This window comes from Sphaerodactylus townsendi, linkage group LG08 (genome assembly GCF_021028975.2).
Source record: "Sphaerodactylus townsendi isolate TG3544 linkage group LG08, MPM_Stown_v2.3, whole genome shotgun sequence".
Classification (NCBI taxonomy): domain Eukaryota; kingdom Metazoa; phylum Chordata; class Lepidosauria; order Squamata; family Sphaerodactylidae; genus Sphaerodactylus; species Sphaerodactylus townsendi.
In genome coordinates this window covers 89,419,089-89,439,270 of record NC_059432.1, presented here as the reverse complement: position 1 = coordinate 89,439,270, position 20,182 = coordinate 89,419,089, and the positions used below count along the sequence as shown (strand labels likewise).

Sequence of the window (20,182 nt, the reverse complement as noted above, 5' to 3'; positions counted from 1 at the left end):
TATCATTTTTTCTCTTTAAAGATTATGTAATGGCCAAAAAAGGAGAGAAGACTTCTGCAATTTCACATCCATTTTGTTGTCATTATTATCTGTTAGACTACATCTTGAGAGAATCTTATGAGCATCTTATGTCTCTTATGAGCATCTTATGTCTCCATTTGACTAGTTATGCTGTTATGTAGTTATGCTGTTGTCTTGACACTTAGCTGGTCTAGCCATTATGCCTAATTGTCGTGACCTTTGGACACTAATCATCAGTACAGACTTGCATGTCTATCAGAGATAAATAATACTCTAGCGTGAAACCAGCTAATGGGAGAATGCTGGATTCCTGTTAAAATATTCAACATAGTTCCGCAGGAGCTGTTTGGGGGGGGGGGGGGGTGGCTTTATATCTAGTTCCAGCATCTGGCCTTCTATTACCTCAAACTGTTACCTTTCGTATGCTACTATTTCTGCAAGACACTCAGGGATGTATGCATGGTTGGGACTCTTCTCCCTATTTTGTTGGCATCGTAACCCAGTGAAGTAGGATAAGCAAACAAAAAGTAACCGACCCAAGATTACCCAGTGAGCATCACAGCATATTGGAATTTGAACCCATTCCATCACTTTATCTTTGCCTCCATTTTAGCCTTCCAGTGTGCCAACAAGTTCAAGTTGCTGTTCTGCCAAGCTTCATACTCCTACCATAACTTTGGCAGCCTACAACCCAGGAATGACATGGCCAAGCCAACCTGGTACATGCAATCATATGTATAAAAAGAGCGCTGCTGGATCAGACCATCTAATCCAACATCCTGTTTCACACAGTGGTCAACCAGCTGCTCTGGAAGGCCAACAAACAGAGCATAATGTCTAAAGCCCTGGTGTTATCTCCTTGCATGGGATTTCTGTGGTTTACAGCATTCCCTTTACTCATTATGGATTGTACCCATTAGGGTTGAACTCATTGATGGATGTATATTTTCCTTGCCATGTTTCTGCTCAGCACTGCCTCTCATGAGCTGTTTTTCATCACGTGGAAAAGTAACTATATTTCCCCTCCACAGTCCTGCAGGGGTAAAAACAGTCAGTGTTGTAATTTTGAAAGGGAAAAATCACCAGAAGGGTTAGGATTACACAGTATTTCCTTCTCCACCCCCTCGTTTCTTCCACAGGTTGCTGCCATCATTAAAACTGTTCGTGGTTAAAATCAGAAAAAGACGGAGAAAAGATACACACAAATATATGTGTAATGTGTCATTTGATCCACAATCTCCATCTACTGAAGAAATGCAACAAAAAATTGCTCTTGTTTGCTTTCTGATTTGCATTAGCAACATTCACAGGTGCCCATGAATGATGCCAAAGTGCTTCAGAGATGCTCTTTATGTGACGTCACTTGCCATCTCTCTTTGGCATTAAAACTGTTATTGCTCAGAAGTATGAATTCATTCAATCTGTCAGTCTTCTTAATTGCATTCTCTGAGATACAACATCTTGCAGTTATGCAAATATGCAAAAATTAATTAGGAATCCAACCAGTTATATGTAAGAAACATCAGTCAGTGCCATCTCCTATTACTGAATTGATCGTTTATAAAAACACGTTCACAAGGATTCCACCAGATGTTTCAAACTAATTAAAAACCATAAATTAAACAAATTAATTGCTGCGGCAATTACAATATGAACCAGAACATTAATGATTTGTTGTAAAACAGATCAAACATTAAACTACCCTCTGGAACCTTTTCTCATCAGCGATTAGTTGTTGACTCAATTGTTACACTCATATTTGGCTTTGAAGACCAAAAAAAAAAAACCCATCAGAGAAAATTTCGTATTTGAAATTGTTTCATGGGCTAGCAATGGATCGTAAAAAGTCAGTAGAAAAATCCACCAGTTTCCAGTAGCACCTGTTGTAAATAAATTTCTCATTGAGAGTTTTATACTTACAATAATAATGAACTTGAAATGAGAAGATGCCTGAATGTTTCACATCTACTGTTCACGGACTCATTAAACAACTTTGTACTTCAGTAGGTTGGCACTGTATTTCTGTCATTCAAGTAGGCATCTTTTGATTTCTATACTCCAGTTACTTACTTTTAATTTTCTTTTGTGTAAAGATCTGCTACACAAATAAACTATAAAACAGTTACACCTCCACTGACCTGACACTTTTAGGTTCCATTGGCCATGATTCCCCCATCTAAGTTCAATTTAATTTTTTTCTACTTGTACTGTAAATTCTAAATCCTAGACAGCAATATACAATTTTTTACACATGAAAAAAAAACATTTTACAATGAGTTCAGTTACTATAAGAGCAGACAGATCAGAATCTTGAGAACTGAAATGAAACGCTTCTAAAAGGTTTTTTTTTAGTTTAGTTTGCTGAAAATGAACAAACACTGGGCCACTTATGGTAAAAGTGAATGACAGCAGAAATACAAATTAAGTCTACAGTCTCAAGATAATAATTCATAGATTGCACTTTCCTTATTCAAAACCATTTAAAAAACCTTTGCTAATGAAGGGACAGTTGGCCACAATGTGACTTAAGACACCAATGATATAGCCTAATTCTTCCTTTGGCCACCTGAGGGGAGAATGAGTTAGAGGGAGCGAAAGACAACACGGACAACCACCTGGTATGGAATAAAATTTGGCCATAGCCTGTTCGTTGGTATGGTGGCTGAAGAAGCAGAGGTGCAGCATAGGGAATGGATCTGGCACTGGGCAGCACATCTGCTATCCCCCAATAATAACCTTCCCCCAGCCCAATGCATTGGGGAAAAACAGCAAGATAGTAGAGCAGCAAGACAGTAGGAGCCATCTGGGCACTAGCCTCTGGATGAACTCCCCTTGCTGCCAGGGCGTGTGAGCCACCCTCAGTCCCCGCCTGGGCATGCAGTACAAATGCTTGCCATGCCCCCCCCCCCCCAGGCCTCTTATGGAGGCATGCACCAAAAGGGGAGGCCAGGCACACAGGCTCTTCCTCCCCTGAACGGATCAGTCCCCATGTGCAACCCACCATGTTGTGACGGATGAATGCAAATAACAACAAAGCTTAACAAACAATAGGGCAACACTACAATGTTGAAAAAACACGGGAGCGTGGTTGGGAGAAGCTGTCATAGCTTGAATGGAAGAGAGGACGGGAAGGCTCAGCCTGCCCTTATAAGGCTGCAACCCCGACCCTCCACCTACATCATGTGCTTGCACCGGCAGCAGAATGGCCCTGCCTGCTGGGCCGAACACCAGAGTCTATCCTGCAGAGGGGAGGCCCACTCCCAGCCAGTAACGGCGGCCAAAGTAATTCTCAGCTGCACTTTCTGCTTGAGCTGCCTCTTTAGTGTTCAGAGCAGAAATCATGCTGTCAGAATGCTGTAAGCCTTGCTGAACCAAGGAAAGTCTAACATTTATTCTGATACTTTTTAAAAAAGTAAAGCATAGGGAGCAAAATCTATCCACTTTCCTCATCGGTGGGTCATCTGGCTCCCTCAGAGCTACACAGTGTAGCAGATATAACAGCAGATATAACAGCAGCTAGGTTTCTTTGTTTTTTGCATTTTTGCTAAACCTCTGGTTTCATTCCACATGCTACCCAATATTAATCATAACCTTTGCTTCCCGCAGGTTAACACTTTGTTCCCATAGTTATTGTATTGTCAAGCTGTATGAGCAGGGAATTGCCAAGTGAAATCTCTGTGTTCAATAAAAGAACCTTGAACTTATAAGCCTACTCAAAGAACCAATGCTATTCTTTTCATAGGCTCCCCCTCTGCTGAACAATATGGACTTCATTCTTAAAAATTCTGGCTATTCACACATCTTTTTAAACACAACACATCAGTGCTGCACAGTTAGTTTATCTCTAATTCTAAGATAACCTTTCCAGCACTGTGAAGGGAATCATTATAATGGTGCGAGAGGAAGTTCACAAATAGCTTCAGTATTGTGCAAAGTGTGTCATCTCCTCAGGTTATGTTTGCTTGATAATAATAAACCGGTGGGAAATGAAATAAAAACCATAACATGCTTTATCTACAAGAAGTAGTCACATATGAGGCCTCTAATGAGGAGAAAATAAAAGATGCCAGCCACAGATGCAGGCAAAACATTAGGAACAAGACCTACCAGACCATGGCCACACAGCTCAGAAAACCCACCAAAACCGGAAAGTAAAAGTTTTTTTAAAAAAAGAATATGATTAAAGGCAGAGGGTTGGATTCACTGATACATGTATAAAAGACCTGTGTTTTTGCCTAATTCCTGCCCCTCACAATTTGGCCAGGGGGAGGCGGGTCTGATCCCCCACTCCCAAGACAACCAGTGCCAAGCCATATGGACAAAGTCACAGTTGCAATGGCAGCTGAAGCACAGGACTGCTTTACCTTCCCGCTGTATCCTTAGGCAAAACCTGTAAGACTTCTGCTCTGCAGAAAATAAAAACCCTCCAGATTTTTCATAATTTCACTCCAGAGGAAACCAGGAAAAGGCATCTATTTTAGACTTTGTGGCATAGCTGGTTTATCTGTGGAGAGAAGAACTTTCCGACCAGGATGCAGCTGGGTGATTTAAAAGGAACACAGCAACAGTGGCTGCATTTTGCAGAGAAATTATTTGTTGATGTGTGAGTTCACCAAAAAAAAAGTCTGTATAGCTAAAACCTGTGAAAACTGGGGAAGGGATCTTTAGGGACACCGCCAGCTTCAGATTGGGAAATACCTTAAGATTTTGATGGTGGGGCCAGAGGAGGATGAAGTTTGGTGAAGGGAGGGACTTCAATAGAATATAATACCATAAACTCCTCCTTTCAAAGTGGCCATTTTCTCCAGATGAATTGATCTGTGTTGCTTGATGAGCAGATGTAATAGCGAGCGATCGCCAGCCACAACAATCCTATTTGCTACCAGTGCTGCAGAGGGGAAGCTCAGCTAAAACGTCTGGACCTCAGCCTGGGCTCATCTGACACCATCAGCTGCCATTAGCATTCTAAAGATGAAGACTCTTCTCTGCCTCAGTAATTCTCACAGACCCTTTCTACATAGGGTTTGGCTTTCACTTCTTTTGCTCAGGTTCATCGCACACAGATACAAAGAGCTTCTCCAAGTGAAACTTAATCAGAAAACCTAATCAGTGCTATCAGGTCACAGCAAGGAACTTCCAAGGGAAGCAGAGGCGGTTTGCCATTGCCTTCATCTGCAGAGCCAGCCTTGGAGGTCTCCATTCCAAGTACTGACCCTGCATTTGTACAAGCTGTCTCTGCTTCAGCCACTACCATGGAGACAGTACAAAATAGGGGGAAGTTACAAATGCCCTGAAAGGCTTCACTGACTTGGATACATCTCCCTTGTCCTACATTGTGGCCCATCTGTGACCCTGTTACTCATAGTTACCCTTAAAGAGTGCAGCTAGACCACACTGGAAGCCAAAAACAGCTTCCAGTGCAACACTACCCACATCTGTTACTATGTCTGTGCCCGGGTCTAGATCCTCATGCCAGAATTAACATCACTGTGCTAATGAACATATCCTTTATAGCTGCCTTTTTATGGTAAAATATTTTATAATTACAGCTTGACACTGCAATGTTTTGCGGCTTATGAAGTTTACTGTTTTAATAAAGCAATTATATAATACAAGAAAGCCTGTTCTCCATATAGCACCGCTAGCTGACCAAGGCATAACCCTTCGTTTAATTAGCTTGATTAGTCAAAAGGATAAAAACTATATGCCTTCTGGTACTGTTTTGTCCCAGCAGGAAGGGACATTTGCCATAGTGAAAGCCAGTTTTAAAGCATAGTTTTACTTAAATGGTCCTACTGAGACACTTACAGCCAACAAGAAGGATGAGGGCTGGTTTCATGCAATATAGGAAAAGACACTGGGCTGGACTGAGGGACTTTCTTCTGTCCAGGAAAAAGAGCCCTGATTCTCAAAAAGAAGGTTTACTTTGGCTCCTTCCGCACATGCAGAATAATGCACTTTCACTCCACTTTCACAATTGTTTGCAAGTGGATTTTGCTATTTTGCACAGTAAAATCCATCCTCAAAGTGCATTGAAAGTGGATTGAAAGTGCATTATTCTGCATGTAGGGACAGAGCCTTAACCCAAGGGAGTAATAGGTGAAAGTAGGGTTGCCAGATGTCTGGTATTGTCCCAAACATATAAATGTCTGTTATTCTTAGGGTTAAGAAGGGCTTGGAAAGCATAACCTGCAGACGGCACCAGCAAAAAGCAGAAAAGTCCAAAGCTGCAGGGAGGCGATTTGGATCAAAACCAACAGAATGAGGATTTTTTTTAAAAAATCCTTCTTTGATTCCCATTTCTCCAATTTCTCACCCTTGATGTGGTTCAAACTAAAAACAAAACAATACAATCATGAAAACAACATAAGAATTATCGGTATTAAAACAAGCCACCAAAACAATTCAGGAGCATAAAAACAGCATTCAGCTGTTTAAGAATGACCCTTAAAATGGCCCTTTAAGAATGACCCTTAAAATAATAAAATACATTATTTTCTTCCAGGGAAAGTTGCTGTAGGTATTTTCCTGCATACTTTCAGTAGTTATGCTGATTATGCAGCTGGTTGTTTGCATTAGTGGAAAAAAAAGTGTCTCTCTTTGCAAGATATTAGCATTTATATGACACAAATGTATGTATTTATTTAGAAAACATTTATGCTGCCTCTGCAGAGATAGACCAACCTCTGGGAGACTGGAACTGGGAGAGGCTTATGCAAATATCGTCCTGCAACACCACAATATCAGCCAACATCACTTCTTGTTGCATCACTGAAAACTTCTCTATATTTCAGGAGGTGGTAGAATTTTGCTGAAAATCTACAGTTGAAAACATAATGTTTCAGGAGAATTTTAGAGCATCCCACGAGGCAGTGATAGAACTTTCAGTTATGCAGCCGGACGTGACATTGCAGCATCTAAGGACATTATTGTCACCTACCCACGCACCCCCACCTACCCTATTGAGTAAAAGCAGTAGGATGCTATCATTTGAGCCGTAAACATAATTTTTTAAAAGTTATAGTTTCTAGAGAATTTTAAAACAGCACTGAAAACATTCAGCAGCCTAAAAGGGTACTCGTAAAACAATTGTCAAGCTACAAACAGATCATTTAAAAAGTTAAAAAAATATGAAACTACCGTTAAAAGTCTGGATAAAAACAAACATTTTTGGCCTACTGCCTAGGACTGCAAAGTAGATTGTCAACTCCAAATTGGGAAATTCCTGTAGATGTTATTATACTCTGCTGAGGTTTCTCCCCACACACACACACATACCCCTTCCCCAAATCCTTAGACTGTAGTCAGTCCCCTGTGCCAGTACTAGCTCATTACTGACCCATGAGGGGTGGCATCACATCACAACATTGACTAGGCAGACTATGTTTATGGAGTGGTTTGCCACTGCCTTCCCCAGTGGTCTACAGATGACTCCTCCTCAGAGTCCACTCCTAGCATCTCCAGGAATTTTCCAACCCAGAGCTGGCAACCTTAGAAACAAGCCAGTGAGTACTGAAAGGAAGGGGCAGAGTGAGGAGGAACTGCACCGGGGGCACACGTGCACCCTGCCCCCGGCCACACCCCTCGCCTGCCCCGGAACACCCCCTCTACGCCATCACCATGTCCCAGCAGGGGCGCGTCCCAGTGCGTCCCCCCCGTCCCCTTGGTGCTATGCCACTGCTGAAAGGACACAAGCAAGAACTGTAGACAATGAATTAAGACTTTTGAGAATCCTGTTGCCAGACTGAAGCTCAAGAGCCAATGTTTTGGTTTGTTTATTCTGATTTCTAAGTGTATTAGAGGGCACTTCAGGGAAGCAGTAAACAAATATGGAGAGCCAGCATGGTGTAGTGGTTAAAAGCATGTAGACTCTAATCTGGAGAACTGTTTGATTTCCCACTCCTCCACATGAGCGGCAGACTCCTATCTGGTGAAGTGGATTTATTTTTTCCACTCCTACATTCCTGCTGGGTGACATTGGGCTCACCACAGTTCTCAGAATTCTCTCAGCCTCACCTACCTCAAACACTGTCTGTTGTGGGGAAAGGAAGGGAAAGGAGTTTATATCCTCATAGAAGAGAAAGGGGGAATACAAATCCAATCTCTTCTCTTTTTTTCTATGTGGGAGATATTGGCCCAGTCAAGACACAGACCAGGAGGAGGCTGAGCTTCCCTGGCAAAACACCCTTGCCTGCAGAAGGCATGGAAGGCAGTCTGGAGGGAGTTTGGCTCTGTTGTGCGGCCAAAATCTGTTCTGGACCTTTGTCAGAGCTAAATGATGCGTCTGATATGAATGATGGTGGCCTGAAAGGCTGAAGAGCAAACTCTACAGAACAACAAGTGGCACAGTGTAGAGGCTGGGAAAGGATTTTGACTGTTTTCATTGCTGGTCATTGGAGCTTCATTGAGCTTTGTCTGCTAGCAGATCACAATTCAGTATTCACACGTGAATGCCAAAAGCCATTCCTCTTCTGATGCATAATTGTGCGTTTGTTTCTTGGGCTGTGGATAAGTGGAGATCACCCATGTTAAACAAGCACAATTGCCCATCAGAAGAAGCATGATTTTAGTTGAGCTGCACCCATGGAAGGAAAGCAAACGAGGAAGCTGAAAATTGCAGATCGATGGAGACAGAAGGGGGAATGGTTTGCATCTCTGTTTTCTTCATTACAGGCTACAAAGGAACAAAATAACTTGCAAGAGAAAGTAATAAATTCTTCCAACTCCCTCATCTGAACAGGGGAAATAACCATTTTGAAAATGGATTTTGCCTTCGCTGTTTTGTTAAAGCTGCCGTCCTGCATTGATTGCCACTTAACCAAACTTTCCTTGCGTGGCTCCTGCTGGGTTTGGAAGTTTGTTTGCTTAAGTGTGTGCTTGTTCATCTGTTCGAGCCATTACTGAAATTTTTCATGCCAAAAAGAATGTTTATTTCACAGGTAATGAGTGGTAAGAAAACCCATGTATTGCAGGCTGTTTAATTTAGTATGGAAAATAATGAATTGTTAATAAGGAACATTCATTAAATACTCATAAGCTGGTTTATTTCTACAATGATTCTTCTTTTCCTTTTTGTAATATTAATAAATGTTGTTGTTAATACAGTTCGCTGGCAACTAGCTGAAAATACACTCATTCCTCCATCTTTGCTCGAATTCTACGATTTTGCAGCTTGGTTTCATGTAAAGTGGGTGAAATTCAAGCGTAGGCAGAAAATTACAGTTCATGTTCCCCACCTTTCAAGGCTGTTAAGTAGTTCCACAAATTCCTTGGGAGGGGGAGCTGAGGCTTACTGCAAACGCAAAATACAAAGGATATTGCTGAGAAACTTTCACGGCCGGAATCTTGGAGTGCTGTAGCAGACTTTCCGGGCTGTATGGCGTCATTTCTAGCGGCATTCTCTCTGGCGTTTGCAGCCTGCACTCTGTGGCTGGCGCAGTCCTCTGAAATTGCCAGCCACAGATGCGAAGGCGGCATTCAGGAGAGAATACTGCTAGAACACGGCCATACAGCCCGGAAACCACTCCTTCCAGGCTCCCCAACACACAAACTCATCGACTGCACAGAAAAGTTGAATTTTCCAATTACTTGCACAAGGTTGCCAACTTCAAGGTGAGGCATTGAGAGCTCCCATAATTACAACAGATACAACTGATCTCCAGGCTATAGGGATCAGTTCTCCTGGAGACAATGGCAGCCTTTGAGGGTGCGCTCTGTGGCATTACACCCTGGCTGAGGTTCCTCCCCAGCTTTTACCCCCACACTTCTACAAATTTTGAGACACAGAGTTGCTGGTGAGGTGAATGTAAGTTTTGTCCTTCCTAAACTGCTGGGGAGCATCAGCTGAGCATTGCTGTTTGAGAGGACAGTGTGTGAGGGTCAGTGAGTGTTTGGACCCAACTGGAGAAGGGGTTCTGATTCATTCTGTATGTACTTTTGTCTAGTTTTTGCAGAGTAGGGAGGGCCTGTTTGCCTGGGATTGCTTGCTGGACCAGCCCTCTGCTGTTGCTATGGCTGTTGCTGTTGTTTACCTGGAATTCAGTAAAGCATTTGACAGGGTTCCCCATGACGTTCTGACAGGAAAACTAGAGTCTGTAGACTGGACTATCAGATAACTAGGTGGATAGAGAACTGGTTGGAGAACAACACTCAAAGTAGCTGCCAATGCCATTTCATTTGAATGAAGAACTATCCAGTGGTTCTTTTCAATATTTTTACAAATGAACAGTATGAGGGGATGGAGGGACTAATTAAATTTTCAGATGACACTGAATTGGGAGGACCAGTAAAGGCACCAGAAAGTAGAGATAGAATCCAGAGAGTTCTGAATGCATTGGAAAAGTGAGTTATCGTGAAGATGCAAGCCAACAAGTATAAGTGCTGAGTTTTGCATCTGGGTAACAAAAATGAGAAATGTACTAAATGGGAGATGCATTCTGAGTGGCAGTGTGTATGTGAACATCTTATGGGTGGACTATAAGTTAAATATGAGCAGCCAGTGAAATGCAGCAGCAGAAAAAGGTAATGTGATCGTTGGGGTGTATCAACAGAGGTATAACATCCAAATCACAAGATGTCATAGTCCTGCTGTACACTGCATTGGTCAGGCCACACCTGGAGTGTTGTGTGCAGTTTTGGAGGCCTCACCTTACAAAAAATGTGATCAGAATGGAGCAGGTACAGAGGAGAGCAATGAGGATGATCAAGAGCCTGGAGACCACGCCCTATAAGGAAAGGCTGAAGACTTGAAAATGTTATAGTTGGGCCAGGGCCTGCATCAGCACATTTGGAAGTGGGGCATCTGCTAGGACCCAGGGATTCTGGCAGAACCCTTTTACACTGACACCCACCTACATGCCCTGGGCCAATCATTTTTACCTGTATTCAACCTCTGGGATTGCAGAGCACTACTGAGGATGAGTATTTTAATGTGGGTGGTGCAGGCAGTGACCTTTATAATTACTGTGAGTGGGAACTCTGGCAACTGCACACAAACACTGCTCAGTATTATTAAGGAAATGGCAACCAGTGACAGGCAGCATAGGGGAGGGCCCATGAGCAGACAGGGAAAGATGCACAGACAGATGTGGGGTCCTTGGATGGGGGCAGAAAGGATGTGGGTTTCCTGGTAGTGGGCAGAAGGGTGGGCCTAATGCTCCTCAGAATTGGTCCTGATTTAGCAAAGCATTCCATACTAATTTATCCTAAGGATCCCCCTTTTACAGATAGCAGGGGAGGAAAGTTGGAACATTTCTTTGACTGCCAAGAAAGAACTATGAAACAGGAATTATGTTTTATCTTTATTTTAAAATTATTTATCTTGGGCTATTGACTACTGAACATAGCTGTGGTTTTGCTAGAGCTCCAGGACCTGGAGAGTTCCTGGCCTTCCATTAGATCTCTAGCTGACAGAGATTAGTTCCCCTGAAGAAAACGGCTGCTTTGAAGCATGGTCTGTATGGCATTATACCCTACTGAAATCCCTCCTCCCCATAAGCTTTACCTCAGGAGCATTAAAGGATAACTGCAGAAACAAGATTATACCTAGGGCCTCTGTATGAAAAAGACCTTAGGGATGTTCCCGCAAAATGAAAGATTTAAGGACTATTGGTTTGCCATCTTAAATGAGTGTTCAATGGACCCAATGAGAGATAATGAAGGTAAAAAGCTCTAAAATGGAACAAGAAATTAAAAATTGAAAGATAATATCAAAACAAATATGGGAAGAAAAAGTTCTCAGACAAAAATGTGTATTTTAGATAAAGACATACAAAAACAATTTACTGAACTTAAGGAAATCATATATTTTTTTTAAATTTCAGAGGGATATGAAGGACTGTGAGGATAACAGAGTCTATAATCTGTCAACACAGAGACAAGGTCTTCCTGGGAAAAATCGGTGTCCTTTGATACCACTTTATCCACCCCTAAAATTTCCAGGAAATTCCCAACCACGAGTTGGCAACTTTACTTATAGGCTGTGGCTCACAGCCTGTGGCCCTGAGTTAATCTAGGATCAGACCAGGAGTTGCCTTTCAGATGTATTTTTTTGTCTAAATTATATTTTTGTGGATTTTTTTTTGTAAGCCACTTTGAGACCCCAGTGGGGTGACAAGCAGGATAAAAATACTTATATAAATACATACATTTCTTATTCTGCATCTCAAGTGCCTTCTCAGCAAATCTAGGGGCACATTAACTCTCTTTTCTGTGGAAAGTGTAGATATTTGTAAACTGTGTCTTAGGCATGTGCAGGTGTGAGAGAAGCTATTATTTGCATCACCCCCAAGTCCTAAGAACTTCCATGCAATCACTAATCCATATAGGCAGAGTGTGATTAGACAAATCAACTCATTTGGTGGTGCTCTTATGGGACAACTAAATCATGATCTTTCACCCATGAAAACCAAGATTAATGAGATTGATCTACAAAGACAACAGGTTTTGAAAAAATGATAATTCTGTTGGGCAGAGAGAGAGAGAGAGATTTCTGGCAGGGGCATCTGGGTTATTCTTGCTCTGCAAGCAACATCTGGAAAAATGCTCATGACCTTGCCAGAGCACCAGTTATTAGAAGGCTTCATCAGGGTCTTATATTCAGATTCAAGCAATTCTCCATTATCATTTACAAAGGTCAATACCTATTTTAATATCTGCTTTTGAAACCTGATACGTATTTTCAGTGCAGCCAGAAAGTCTTTGGGCCTTTCCCCACTTACCTTAAGCCCTGCGCTACTCTCCTCAAGTAGCGCGGGGTCCTACAAACTTTTCCCACGACAGTAGCAGCCTGCAGCTGACAGCCTTAATACTTATTCTGCCTTCAAGCTCTGCGCCCCCTCAGCATCTGACATCCCTAAGCTCTTGTAAACGGCTCCAAGTATTTTGGTGACCATGCGCAGAGTCAGGAGTGATAGGAATGTCTTGAGGCTTAGGGATACTGCTGGCATTAGAGGGCATGCATAGGGGGGATCGTGGAGAGTGGGAAAACGCCCTTTGTTTCCAACTTATAGCGTGGGTAGTTAGGAAGATCCCAAGCTCCAGGGACCGAACTGTTATTCCAGTTTGCGCTGTAACAGCAAACCAGGAAAAACATACCATACCTTCCAAAGTTGTTTGAAGTTGTTTCATCAGGAGCATTATGGTTCAAGCTTGTTCTTTACCCACAAAGCTGCTCTCCTCCCATTTTTTTAGGAGGGGAGAGGTCAACACCAGTTTGTTTCTGGGGATTGGAACGTTCAACCCATTTTTTTCAGAGATGTGCCTGTGCATGTGTGAGCTGTCAGATGGTTCTCCATTTATTTATTTAGCTCATTTCCCCCTTTCCCTTCCACCTGGAGCTTAGATCAGGGACCATTGTTCTCCCATCCTCTGTTTTTATCTTCCCAACAATCTTGTGAGGTAGTTTAGGCTGAGTGACTAGCCTTGCAAACTTGATGTCAGATTGGGAATTAAAACCGGAGCTTTATGGATCTTAGTCCAGCATTCTAACCACTACACCATGCTCTCCTCTAAAACTGTGAAATGAGCCCATAATACATATATAATCTGTTCCTGTACTTGAACTAGGATTGCCAAGCACAGCCTGGAAGCTGGGGAGAGTCTTGGGGAGCATGCAGGGTTCCATTGCTGATGCCATGATGTCACTTCCAGGAAAATCCCAGGCATGACATCACATCTCTCTAGGAATTGTTTGAAAATCTATGGTAGCTTCCAGGTTTTCTCCCTAAGTGACATCACAACCATTGCCATTAGCTTTTTTTTAAAATAGTATTTTTCTCCAGCCTGTTGCAGGAGCAGTGGCAAGAAACAGGATTCCCCACTCTCAGCAAGAACTATATCTGTGATTATACTTTAAAAAAACAGACACATATTTTATTGGTTTAATTGTTTTAAAGTTTCGCAATTGGTCTCTAGGGCTTTGGAATAACAGAATTATTCATTCTCTGCAATATTATTCTCATCATTTTCATTTACACGATTCTACTAGCGTTAAATTAGAATTGACATCACTTGCTTAGTTCAACTAGCATTTTTAGGACTTTTCTCTATTGCACTGCTTTTAAATTAGCGGTCTCAAAACTAGGCCTGTCAACTGAACAAATGGCCAACTTTTACCGGATGGACTGCAGGCTGCAGCAGCCAAGTTCACACTGTATGCACTCTGCTTCTGATTTGATCAGTGGCATCTCTCCAGTCACCCTCAAGTCATCTTCACTGGCTGTATCAGCACAGCAGGCAGCTTCTGCAGTGTGGGACTGACCCAGCCACGTTGTCCCTGCTTCAAGTGGAATGATTTCTGAGGCTATTCCACAAGCCGAAATAATCTGAATGAAGTAAGCAAAAAAGGAGACTACATGTTGATCAGAGCTTCTGTAGATCCAAGCTATGACCTGAGCTTTGGAATCAGGGCCAAACCTTCCTCCTGGGTGGTGGAGATTGCATAAGCCATTCCAGAAGCCAGAGATGTGCAGATAAATTGCAGTTTCCCCAGCGTCCAGATGGGACCAGGAGATCTTCTGGAATTACAACTGTTTCCAGACTGCAGAGATCAATTCCCCTGAAAATGTAGCTGCTGCCTCAGGGACTTTGGGTCAGAGGTGCACCTGGAAGTTCACAGCTGTGAACTTAATTCCCAGAGATGTGCAGGCCCAGGTTAGGTCCACCACACACAACAAGATGGGGATTTATAGCAGATATTATACAAAAACTTTGGTCAGCAGAGTTACGCAAATAAGGAGCAGAGTCAGTTGCTTTTTAGTTACTTGCTATAAGGGAAGGGTAGCTTGTAATTAAAACAACAAATTGCTTTACGAACTGGCTAGCTACAGAAGCTAGCTACCTCTAACTATCACATGGTGTACAACTACAACTGCACGCGCAGACTTACACACTAACAAAGACAAAGGTTACCTATATAACCTTTGTCCTACATGTGACCTGGCATGCAAGCCTTGCCCCTCTGACCAATAGCTGATTCACTGACTGGTCTCTCACCTCTGACCTCACTAATTAGCATGCACAGTATTAACTCTTTCATGACTGAATTGGGTGGCTGGCACTTGCCAAATACTAACAGGTTTCACTCCTCCCCAGGCCATTTTTCAGACCTGATACAACCCAGAGGAGCCTGTATTTGCCCTATTGGTGAAGTTTACATGTGGTAGACCAGGGATGTTCAACTCTGGCCCTCAAGATGTTCATGAACTACAATTCCCATCCACCATGGCTAATGGAGGGCCAGAATTGGGCATCTTTGTTGTAAACAGTGGCGTTCTGGGCTCTTCAAGTTAGGAAAATGGCATGGATGGGGGGAGCTGGAACTTATTCTGCTTGTGAACCAGAGCCCCAAAACAAATAGGACTCCCTGATGTCCGGGAATTAAGTTTCTAGCTCTGATCTCCCAGAAACACGCCTATATAAAGTCTTCATGGTAGAAACATGGACATTACAGTAGGTAAATCAGCTTTTATGGGGCATGAGTGACAACCCTGAATTCTCGAAGCAGTCTGCAGCACAGTCCTACCAACATTCTTGGTCTGTAAATATTTTTAGCACAAGAAATTATTTTGATCATGTTTTTGACAAGAACTTTAGCGTCTCCAGAATGGCACTTCAATTTGACAGACAGACAGACAGACAGACAGACAGACAGACAGACAGACAGACAGACAGACAGACAGACAGACAGACAGACTTTACTACGGTCAAAGACCAGAAAAAGTTATAGCCATAGCACCAAACTTTGCACATCAGCATTAAAACATATGGTAAAAACTATAAAGGTATGCTGCTAAGTTGCACTTCAATTTAAACCATGTAAAAATTCAAGACGATTCCCATTCAAATACTATCCAGGGTCAAGACTGAGAGTATGTGACTGGTTCAGGGGTCAACCCCACACACACACACACACACACACACACACACACACACACACACACACACACACACACACACACACACACACACACACACACACACACACACACACACACACACACACACACACACCCACACCCACACACCCACACCCCACAATCTATAGTCTTTGAATACTCTGCTCCATTTTAATTTAGCTTTGAATTCAAGAGACCTTGTTGAAGCTCTTTTTGCTCTTTAGCCTACCTTCTACAACCACATGCACAGTTGTCACTTATATATGAAGCCCAGTCCAGCAGTTCAGCGTTCTCCTACATCATTTGCTTACTAGAAGCCCTTCTGGAACAAACCTCAATCGCACGGGCAAAGCAGACAACCCATAACACATCTGAGAACAGAAGATAAATTGAAGTTGCTGCATAAGAAGCCACTAAGACCTAAGAACAATTATTATCTTTCATAAGGGTTAAAACACAGCTGCTGCACAAAATTATTATCCCTTTATAGACTTGAAAGGTGCATTTTACACATGTAAAGGTAACAGGTGTAAAGTGCTTACCTGTGCGGCATCCCACTTGTGTAGGCAACTGTATATTCATAAGACAGTTCACATGTCTTGAGGTAAAAATTCATCTCCAGTTCACGCAAAAGGGCCAGCCTCCGTGCCTTCTGCTGCATTGGCCCTGAGACATTATATCTGTTGTCCTTTTCTGAAGAAACCTTTGGAAGGTTCGATGGCTTCTTTACCTTCTTCCTCACCGTCCCACTAGCGCGAGCTGCAAACATCTTTGGCGGAGCGGGGGGGGGGGCTTTATTCTTGCATAAAGCAAATGCTACGCTTCTGGTCAGAAGTCATATAAAGTGATTTTTTTTCTCTCTGGCAGGTACTTTCATCCCTGTATAACCTTATCCTGGTCACAAAGCTGTAATCAGATACAAATCTACAGGGCTTAAACCAGAAAGCAGAACGGAAACCTTTCCATAGGCACATCTGGTAGTACTTTTCTGCTTCCTGAAATACTTGACACTACCCGTCCTCAAATTTGCTAAAGCGACAGGTGTCGGGGTTCAGGCTGCAGCATCTGTCTTTCTAAGTCATGCTCCTGAATTTTCAGTAGAGGCATGATGCCTCAGGGCTGAGAAGTAAGAAACTCTGCTTATGTTCAGATGTGCTTATGTTTCTTAGCATTCAGATTCCAGGAATCAGACCTGGTACTGAAAATGAGTTCACATGAGCCCCGGCACAACATTTAAGCCCAGGGTTGCATGACAGAGAAAAACCTTGAGTCATAGTCAGAACGTTTGCACCAATGTTCTTCTAGTAGTTTCTCTTTCATGTGGGTAAATTTACTTGACCATAAACCCACGATTACTATAGAGAATCTAAGACTCTATGAAGCATCATGTCTACAAATAACTCCAAAAAAAGAGGGGGGAAACTCACAATGGCCCTGAAACAGTTACAGGGGGTGAGTGTAGGCAAACGTCATAGTAAAGTTGACTTGCTGAATGAGCCATTATGTGAAAGCACTAAAGACAACAAGACAAACCCAAGGCACTTTGCTTCTTGGAATTTGCAGCAATTGTGTATTTAATAAATAATTTTGGATACTACTAGCTATATTCCATTGACCTTAAATTCCTACTCTCCTGTGATCTGCATTCAAAAATCTATATCAAAGCAAGTAGCGGGTGCAGTTCCCAGAGGGAATATTTTACATACATTTGGTAAATTTAGGAATTATTGCTAATCTCTGGACATATAAATGTTACTGTAGTCTATGGGCCAGTCCTATGAGGCCCTTGTGGGTACTCCAACCAGCCCAGCCAAATGTAAGAATGGCTGGTAGGGTTGCCAGCTCTGGGTTGGGAAATACCTGACAATTTGATTTATCCAGCTTATAAAAGTGGGAGGTTGGCAACCCTAATTGGCTGTCCTGGAAGTGATGCAGTTCTGCTGGCAGGATGGACGGGCCCATGGCCCACTGCCTCCAAAGGGGAAGCAGAGCCATCATATCAAGGGGGGTGGGCCAAAAGAAGAAATCAGACCAGCTGTAAGCTGGAGGGGGGCCATGTAGGAATCAGCAACAAGGGAGGAAAGAGCAATACCTGAAAGGGTTCACCTGGGTTGCTCAATTTTCCTTACCTGGGAGCACAGAGACATGGAGTGGGAAGGCATGCCAGGGATATAGCCTGGGATAATGGATTATGGAGAGAATAGAGCACCTGCACTGGCAAATATTGCTAAGAATGTGAGAGTGTGGCCAGGGGAAAATTATCCAGAGGAAGTTTGACAAGTCCAACAAAGTGGCCAAGAGCTCTGGCCTGAGGGCCTTGCCAAGCCTCTGAAGAGGAAGAGAAAGAGGAGGAGGAGTAGTTTGGATTTATACCCCACCTTTCTCTTCTGTAAGGAGACTCAAGGTGGATTACAAGCTACTTTCTCTTCCTCTCCCCACAACAGACACTTTGTGAGGTAGGTGGGACTGAGAGAGTTCCAAAGAACTGTGACTAGCCCAAGGTCACCCAGCAGGAATGTAGGAGTTCGGAAACACATCTGGTTCACCAGATAAGCCTCTGCCACTCAGGCGGAGAAGTGGGGAATCAGTTCTCCAGATTAGAATCCACCTGCTCTTAACCACTACACCACACTGGCTCTCTAGTGAGATATTTAGATACTCTCTTCCCAGAGATCCTAAATTTATATTATTGGCCTTAACTACTGGTTGTAGATATCTGCAAATGAAAGATTGTCTCCCCTTATCCATCGGTGCATGATTAAAATCTAGCCAACTGCTAATCTAATTAATTGCCCTGCATGGTAAAATATAGAAATGGGTTAATGGCAAATTGCAAAGTACTAAAACCTTGGCACAAGCTGTTAAATTGCCCTGGAACTAGATCAAATGGTGTCAGTCATTCTTTGTTTTGATAACATGACATTGTTTGCTTTCTAAAGCTCCCTTGGTTTTAAAATTTCCTATTAGATTGGCTGCTTTATTCCTCTGGCATAATAAAAACAAAGATAAAATGGCCGGAGGAAAGAAAAACCTGGATTCTGTGATAGCTTTTTGCAAAGTTTTCCTCCACCCCACTCTTCATAGAAGCTGCTGGGAGAGCATCCACATGCACTGTCCAGCCCCAGCAACTCTGCAATTTCCCCCTTATCAAAGCCATATCAAAGAAGCGGGTTTTTTATATCTGGTTTAAAGGACACACACAAATCGTGCTTAGAAATAGCACACTGTGTACATGCCCCCACTTTAATGGAACTTTCCTGTGCTCTGTTGGCAGTGATGGAAAGCGCCGTTAAGTTGTAGCTGACTTACTGCAACCCTGTCGGGTTTTCAAGACAAAAGATGTTCAGAGGTGATTTGCCATTGCCTGCCTCTGTTTAGCAACCCTGGAATTCCTTGGTGGTCTTCCATCCAAGCATTAACCAGGGCTGACATGGCTTAGCTTCTGCTATCCAATAAGGTCTTACTGCATGTGAAAGAGCCTTTCAAGAATACCGGTACTATCCAAATGCACAGACAACTTTAAAAGGCAGTGATGACTGCTTTAAACACTAAGGTAAATACATCTACAGTTTGTTCTAGTCCTAAAAGGTAATTGTTCACTTGATAATACACTATTGTTGAGGCAGCTGTTCCTTTCGTGTATCTGTTTAGGTGGGTAACTCTATCGCATCATCCAGGTGAAAATATCCTCTCAGCCACCCAAGGTAATCCCAAACCAATCTATGAACAATGTAGAAATGAGGTACAGGAGATGACTTTGCTCTCAGAGCAGTGATCTCATGGTCTTTAAATATTGATACCAGAATTCTTCTACTGTGTTTCCATAACCAGTTCAGTTTCCTCTTGGGCAGCCAATCAAAACCATTCGCGCTTCGGCCCAGAAAACGCAGAATGATGCATTACATTTTTGAACTCCCATCTGGTTTGCGGAAAATGCATAGGGGGCTTTGGCAATACAGTAGAAGTATTTGTCAGGGACATGGATCTTTGGGGAACTGGGATGCTTGGGGATCAATTGTCACATTCCACTTTGCAGAAAGACTTTATAACATTTCTATATCCCTTTTCCTTTCAAGCATTCTCTCTCAGTCATGTTTTGCATGACTGATGCTGGCACAGAGTCAAGTCATGCACTAAATATTTTGTGATTAGGTTGCCATGCTTATATTTGTTTACAGTCTGCTGGATTGGGCAATATCTTCACTGCTCAATTCCCTGCACAGGACAGGGAATTAGAGCATGCCTGCCAGCCACACTACCCTACC

General features: G+C 42.7%; 1 protein-coding gene across 1 annotated transcript in view; it reads right to left on the bottom strand.

Moving 5' to 3' along the window:
* KCNAB1 (potassium voltage-gated channel subfamily A regulatory beta subunit 1) overlaps positions 1 to 16,703 on the bottom strand; it is a 217,851-nt gene extending 201,148 nt beyond the window's left edge. The window contains exon 1 of the mRNA XM_048505135.1: positions 16,460 to 16,703. Coding sequence (XP_048361092.1) covers positions 16,460 to 16,686 — 227 coding nt within the window. The 5' untranslated portion in view covers positions 16,687 to 16,703. The remainder of the gene's footprint in view (positions 1 to 16,459) is intronic.
* Between the last annotated feature and the right edge of the window lie 3,479 nt (positions 16,704 to 20,182).